General features: G+C 43.2%; 1 protein-coding gene across 3 annotated transcripts in view; it reads left to right on the top strand.

Moving 5' to 3' along the window:
- SEPT5 (septin 5) overlaps positions 1-8,093 on the top strand; it is a 57,753-nt gene that overhangs the window by 24,769 nt on the left and 24,891 nt on the right. For 2 of the 3 annotated variants that reach the window (XM_018556969.1, XM_018556970.1), the window contains exon 3: positions 3,136-3,210. The exons of the other annotated variant lie outside the window; for it this stretch is intronic. In XM_018556969.1, coding sequence (XP_018412471.1) covers positions 3,136-3,210 — 75 coding nt within the window. The remainder of the gene's footprint in view (positions 1-3,135; positions 3,211-8,093) is intronic. 3 annotated transcript variants of the gene reach the window in all.

Here is an 8,093-nt window from a genome sequence, read left to right as displayed (position 1 = left end):
TATATATATACACATACACACAAGTTTATAATTTACTGGATGATATATGTGATAGAAAAGAAGAATCATCTGACATTTCCATCCTCATGTGTGATGTTATGCTTCTTCTGCAGACTGGTGCCAAGGTTCTGAGTTGCTAAGTTGCAGAAGATTTCTCATATTCCCCTCTAATGTGTCACACCAGAGGTGCTTGCATGAATGGCTTCCTTCACTGGTATAGCAGTCAGTGTATTAGGAGTTAGGACACTCTGAAGCACCTGGGTTGGGCTGTGAAGCCTCTTTGTATTAAATTGCTGTGTGTCAATGGCTGCAGCTGCTCTCTTGTCACATGCAGTGCCTGTTACTCCTTTCCCCCGACTCCATAATGCCCCAGTGTTACAATGTCTGGCATTTCTTAGATTTTATAGACACATCTAACTTGTATCTTTTACCATGCTGATATGGTTGGGAAATGTGTTGCAGCAGAAATACATCAATGCTATTTTAGGATTGAGTAAATATGGTATAAATATAGCTTATATTGTAACATTCTAATACAATTGTAAATTACCAAATTCTTGCAATTCTGTATCATAATTTTAGTGCTATTAGGCAATCTCGAGTGCAGATTAATAGTGTAAAACACATGTATCAAACACAAGGCCAACCAGGCCATTTCATGTGGCCTTTGCACCTCTCCTGCAGCTGCGGCAGCCCCCTTGTTTCCGCCCCCACCTTGTCTCCGATACTAAGCGCCAATACCGGCGATTTAACATTTTAAACAGAAGCTGGAGCTGTAAACAGGCATCAGGCTTCACAGGAAGGCTGCCAAGGTCCCCAGCAAGGTCCCGGCAGCCTTCCTGTGAATGGCGATGCCTGTTTACAGCGCTGGCGGCAAATCTCCTCCTTCCTGTGGATCTATGCCACACGCACCTGCCGAGACCAATTGGGACCCCTGGCGAGACCGCACAGCCCTCCTAAGACTCCGCACAGCCCATCATAGAACCTACACAGCCCACTTGAGAGTCCACACAGCCCACCATAGAACCTGCAGAGCCACCTGGGAGTCCGCACAGCCCACCATAGACCCACATAGCCCACCTGAGAGTCCGCACAACCCACCATAGAACCTGCACAGCCACCTGAGAGTCTTCACCATAACACTAACTGCCATTATTTTTCCTAGACTTCTATTTTCAGAGCTAGCTATTACTAAAACCAGTGATAATCAAATGCAGAGGGAATTATGTAATATAGAAAAGAGTAGATACATTTATATAGTCTTACAGATACAACCGCCGCCTTGAGGACAATCATAAAGCTGATGCGGCCTGCCATTAAATCCTGCCATTAAATTGGGTTTGACACTCCTGGTGTAAAGGAAACCTGTTACATACACGTCCCTTGTGTGACAAAGCTGGCCATGCGCCAGTAGAATTTTGTTCAAAAATGTTCTTTAATACATCAGGGATTCCATTCCAAGGGCTTTCAAACAAAATGAGTTGATTCAATGATGGCAAAATCAAATGTTTTGACAAACGATTTTGAACAAATGTTTATATAAAATTCTGACAGTGTATGGCCAGCTGAACATTATAGTCTCGAGCTGGACATAGATGTTAGAGGGCAGTCAGATGTGCAAGCATAATCTGTTCGTCCGCATGCATCTGTATTTGGGTCACTAACCATGAATGGAAGCTCTTTAAAGTTTACCAGTCCTATTGCTCTTCCCACAATGATGGACTCTTGCCTTGTGAAGATCACCTATGAGAGAAAATGCCCTGTGAGATACACACTGTGGGGAATTCATCAGAACTGCAACAGACGAAATCTGGAGCAGCCGTGCATGACAACCAATTCTTCTCTCTTTTATTTTCAAATCTTAACTGAACAAACTGAAGAGAGAAGCTGATTGGTTGCCATGCATAGCTGCTCCACATTTTGATAAATTCCGCTCACTGTCCTCTCAAAGAGTAGTTTACTACATCTGTAGAGCTACGCAGAGGACTCATTCTCATCTTCTGCCAGCCCACACAGGGCTCTGAAAGTGACACCAAAGGTCACCCAGCCAAAAGCACTATTAGGAGGGCCAGCATAAAATGAGAGGAACTCCCTTCTGCAACGCTGCATTGAAGATGAGAGATGCATAACAGACAAATATGCCCTTGGCTGCGCTCTTCCGTCATCCTGGCAGCTGCCTATATTGGCTTGCCAGTCATTTCTTTTGTTACACTTAAGACTTACTTGTCTGTTAAACTGAACTAGTAATGACGTTCATGGATATTTGGACTGAAGTGTATGGAACTGTAGTGATCTGTTTCCAGACCTCCCACATGCTAATATGGCATTATAAGTGTTATAAATCCCCGATTTTACTTGAAAATGTGTGAGCTGTCATATCTGCCACCTCCACATTATTACCTTTAAGGTTGGATTTATTACACATGTCTTACCACTGCAACTCCTACTATGACAGATGCCACCAAGCCTGTAAGGTGTGCCCAGGGGCCTGAGGTTAGGGAGGCAATTGTCCCTCCCTGAGTAACAACATCTTGTTATACACATATAAGGTTGATGTTTATAAAAGCAAAGTGCTAAGTCAAATTACTACTTCTATGGGTATTATTAAATAAAGGTATACAAAACAAGTCTGTATTTAACGTAGGGCTAGAATACTATGGCAGCACTGGCGCGCTATAGGCTGTAATTTGCTGTCTCACAATTTTTGCCCATGGAACACCATAGAAAGGCATGGACGTTCTATGCTTTTTGATGTACTGTGTGCATAAGTGATGGCGTTCCTCATTCCATATACATGAAAGGGATCTACTGCTCAGTCTCTTATGTGCATGGCATAGCATTGGGAGTGCAGTATATCTCTGGTTTATTACTTAAGTCTGTGGAGAACTCTTCTGCCTATAATCCAGCTTTGGCCTCAGTAATCTCCTGGAATATTGTAGGATTCTGTTATTTATTGCTAAGTTTAATGAACGGTTAATGTATGGTAGTCCAGTTTTACTACGATGAACAGCCATGTGTGCTGTTAATCAGTGCAAAACATATCCTTTTTTATTTTCTGGTTATTATGGTGGGTTCCAAGGTTTACGTTTACTCCTTTACAGTCCCTGAAAAGATGTTTCATTTCATCTCTTCCAGACAGCAGGGTTTGATGGCTTCAGAGGTGGTCTGACATTGGGCTCTCATGAGAGCCGCCCACAGTCCCTAGCCATGGTAAGAAGACCCGTCTCCTCCTGTTCCCTGCTTGTGGGTTGGTGTAAAGGCTTAGTAGAATCCTTCCTTGTGGCACTTAACACCCTATTCTGCTTGTGTCTTTCTCCTCCCGTATTCTGGACTGTAATTTTTCACTACATCTGGCTTTTCAGTAGAGCACCTTTATCTCCTCTTTCTCTAGCATGACCTGTACTATTCACTTCCACAACCCTTGTAGAACAGCACCTTCCTATTTTTAATCTCCCTGCTTTCGTCATCTCTTCTCTAGTAGTACAACACTCCCTCTCACCCTTTTCAAGGCAAGCACAGTTGTCTATTACTGATTTTAGTGCTGCACCTATTTTCAGCTGTTGTTTTTGAATGTTCTTTTTTCTAGGATGCTAACATTACAGATCCCTTCTATTTATGGATATTAATGCAGTATAAGAACTTTCCTACTCCTATACCTTGTGGCACATTAAACCAAAGTATGATGTCATGTATAAATCAATCAAATTTAGTCTAGGTACATAAATGCACAGTTGAGGTTTAAGCTAAATAAGCAACTTGAGCTGAAAAGACACCAATTTTTTGTTTTATAGGAGAATTCCTTACAGTATGTATTTCTTTGTTCTGTGGATCACAGGTTTGCCATTTGATCAGCAAAACCCTGATCATTTAAGTAGAGGTGTATGTTTTGATAAAAATTCAGTATAGGTTCTCCCTAGGTATACTCAAAGATAGACCTCAGATGCAGAGCCTGGCACTGGGGAAAACCAAACTGTGTAATGGGAACCTGCATCTGAAGCTGTTTGTGATAGACTACCTAAGGGGGAAGGGAACTTATGCTGTTTTTTAATAACCTTTCAATCCTGTTCTTTAAGTACAGAATGCTAGTAAATATTTTAAATCATAATCATGTTACAGTTTTTATTTATTATGGTAAATATCAGTATGTAAAATGCTGTACCCACCACCAATGAATCATAAAGAAGACTTATGTCCATCAAGTTTAGGTTCTCCAATTTTTTCCCCGTATAGAACTATTCTGTTGTCCTTTGTACAGTCCTTGACATTTTATAAAGCACATCTTTGTATTGGCCCTGAATATGTTTAAACATGTAAAATAAGTCACCTTTTACCGATTTCCCTGTTTTTCGAATCCAATTTTTCTTTTTAGTAATATTTTTCAATCAATCCAATTAATTTAATTGCCATTTGCTCTTGAAGTCTAATATCCTTATTTATATTCTAATGCCCAAAACCGAACCCCCTGTTCTAGATAGGCCCTTACAAGTGATTTTTACAAAAGGAATTTTTTATTGTTAATATAGGGTAATACCTAGCAGGTTTTAGTAACGTTTTCCAGGTGTTGTCCAAAAGTGTTATTACCTTGGAATATATAACTATACACAGAGGCCTCTAGAGTTTGCGAGGCCTTAGGCAAAACCTAAACATGAGGTCCCACTCAGGCCTGTGGGGTCTTACCAGGGCTCTGTGGGGTTTAACCAGGCTGGTGAGACCACGCAGAGCCCTGGTGAGACCCCACAGAGCCCTGAATAAATTAGGGCTCTGTAGGGTTTTACCAGGGCTCTGTGCGGTTTCACCAGTCTGGTTAGACCCCTCAGTGCCCTGGTGAGACCCCAAAGAGCCCTGGTTAAACTAGGGACTTGTGGGTGTCTCAGCAGGGGTCTGTGGGGGTCTCACCAGTCTTGGTGAAACCCCACAGCCGTGGGGAGACCCTACAAAGCCCTGATTTAATACCAGGGATCTGTGCGGTCTCACCAGGGCTCTGAGGGGGCCCCACCAGCCTAGCAGGGTTCTGTGTAAACCAGGGCTCTCCACAGGGCTCTCACCTGCTTTCCACAAGGCTCTCCAGGCTGCCACTCCAGTACTGTGTGTGCTGTGCTGGCCGTGTCTTGAGGGCGTCTCCATCAGCTTCTGCAGTTAAACTCCGCCCTCCCAGCCAGAGATCCTCGTGTGGTGGATGGGAGGGGGGAGGTCTCTTCTTATTGGCTGGTGGGCGGAGCTCCGTGCAGAAGACGAGCCGATGATCCGCACCAACGATCGAGGTAACGGATGAGCTCTCAGCCCTGTCACTGTCAAACTGAGAGTCTCAGTTTGACAGCTACGTGGATGAGAGCTGACAACGCTACCTGGCTGCCGTCCTGACAGGGCAAACTAGGCGGCCGCGAGGCCCTCGGGAGCGCGAGGACTAAGGCAACCACCTAATTTGCCTACTTAAAGAGCCGCCTCTGACTATACATATATAACTGTTACAGCAATATAGCTAGTGTAAGGTACAGTCATGACTTTTAGAAGATGATCTTACTACAAGAGGGCTAAAAGAATACTATGTCCCATGTCACCTAATAGTGTTGGAGAATTATCTGGTGGGCCCTAACAATAAGAGGATTCTGATAACATTTTAAAAAAAAATAAAGTATTAAAGCAAATATCGTATTGTCTTATAATTTCTCAAAGTGATGAACATGGTTTTCTTAACATACTAATGTGTATTTATGGTTCACAAAGTTAATTTTGTCTGACATTTTTATATTTTGATTGTGTGTGGGTTAAGGGATTACAGTTTGGTTTATTGAACCATACCCTAGACCAGTGGTCTCTAAACTGCGGGCCATGGGACGGATGTGACCCTTAGCCTACATCTAACTGGCCCTTGGACCTCCGAATGGCACCAATGAAGGGGCATAATTTCTCACACTGACACTAACCATGAGGCACAATTCCTCCCATTGACACCAAAAGTGGGGCACTGTTCCTCCCACTGACACCAACAATGGGGCACTTTTCCTCTCACAGACACTAATGATGGAGTACTATTTCTTTCACCAACATCAACAATGGGGCATTACTACTCCCCACACTGACCACAAGTGGTAACTCATTTTTTTTTACTCCCACTAACCAAAAACCTTGGGGTATATCTTACTCCCACTAACCATCGAGCCTGGGACATTTGCTATTCCTGCTGGCCACAGTCTGGTCCCCCTAAACTCTTAAAGACAGTTAACTGGCCCTTCGTTTAGAAAGTTTGGGCACCCCTGACCTAGACTAATGCTAGTGCGTATTTCTGGAAATAAAGTGGTGATTAAAAAATGAAAGGCAGAAAAAGAAGACTCAATTCACAAAGCTTTAACATGAGGGTATGAATCTCTATTTTCAGCCAAGCGACTGTAATTTTTAACTCTTATTGACTCTCAGCTAAAATAAACTGTCCTCTTTCTTAAATAAGGAACCCTATCCTAGTGTGTTAGCTTTGTGAATTGAACCTGTTTGTGATTGAGGCCTCGTTCACACAATCTTCAGTGCGATTATGGCTGGAACGCGCTGGATCTCATTGCCGCCGGCTCAGTTTGTTGTGGGTGTAGAAGTGAATGGCACCACAGCCATGCCCTCCGACCGCAATGTGATAGGCTGCTTGGGAACGCAAGGCACATCATTGCCTGCGGTCCGGTCTGAAAAAATGCTGCATTGCGGCTGGAGGCCGTGGTACAATTCACTTCAATGCACCGCCACGCCCCCTCCCACCCCACAACAAACTGAGCCGGCCGTAATGCGATCCAGTGCGTTCCTGCCACAATCGGGCCGGAACACACTGAGGATGGTGTGAACAAGACCTTAATGCTGAAACAGTTTTCACTTGTCAATATTCAGCTGGGTGATTGCTCTATATGTGTAAAGGTGGCCATACACTTTACAACCATCGCAAGACCTTAGTCTTGCTATGGTTGTAAAGTACTTAAAAAAACGTACGATCTGCCCATCTTGGACAGGCAGATCGTACTCTCGATCATAGCAAGCCCGTCCCCCTGAGGGGCGGGCTTACGATGACTGTAATGAGGGGCGGGCTTACGATGACTGCAAACGGGCAGTGTGCGCGTGCGCACACCAGCCCGTTCGGCAGTTGTCGAACCAGCAGGCCACTAACTCGCCGAGAATAGTACGATTCCCGGCGGGTTTTCTAGCATGCTGGTTCGACGGAAGACGTGCGACCGTACAGTAGAAACGGTTGCACGCCTTCCATACACTGCACGATTCTCGTACGATCGCGGGATTTCCCGCGATTCTCGTACGAGAATCGTGCAGTGTATGGGCACCTTAAGTGTGATTTGGAATCAGGCCATCCCAGATGGATTCGAGTTAGTGGATCTTTTTGTTCCATTAAACTATAAAAAGACACTTGTTAACCACCATCAGGATATAAACTTTGTTGTTTGGGATAGGCCCAATTGTAGCCTGTAATTATTTGAGGCAATGACTGAAAGCTTTAAACAGATCTAAATAAAGCTCAATGCATTTTAGCATTTAACAGCTTTAGCAACAAACAAGTTTACAAAAAAATAGTTTTCATTATCACAGTATGCAGAGCTTTTGCTAAGAATGCAATCATATCTTCACAACTTTCAAGATGGCTAGAACCCTGTAAAACACTGGAAGATCATGCACAGGCAGGGACTTGATGAGGAACAGCCCTGTTTTCGCATTTGATGCTAGTACAATAAGGGGGGATTCAGAACTATTAGTATGCTTTTACTTCTTAGTATCATGAATGTCAAAGCCACATAAAGGTTATAGTATAAAAACCTTGTGGATGCTGCTTATTTTCATAAAAGGACAGTGCCTATGATGTGATGATGAGAAGCATATGCTTATTTACAGTATCTACTGATGGAAAAAAGATCTATGGTGGTCTCATCATTCCTTAAAAAATGATTATGATCTTATGTCTATGGGTAGGTATGTTGGCAAATCTATACATTATTTATTTACCAGGGAAGGCCTGTCTTCTACATATGCTGGTCCTGGATTTATATTTAGCCATTCATAATGCATTTCTGGAACAGATATACAGTTTATGTTTATATATATATATATATATA

The sequence above is a fragment of the Nanorana parkeri genome, unplaced genomic scaffold (assembly GCF_000935625.1).
Source record: "Nanorana parkeri isolate BGI_ZX_2015 unplaced genomic scaffold, ASM93562v1 scaffold260, whole genome shotgun sequence".
In the NCBI taxonomy this organism is placed as follows: domain Eukaryota; kingdom Metazoa; phylum Chordata; class Amphibia; order Anura; family Dicroglossidae; genus Nanorana; species Nanorana parkeri.
This window is presented reverse-complemented; position numbering and strand designations above follow the sequence as displayed.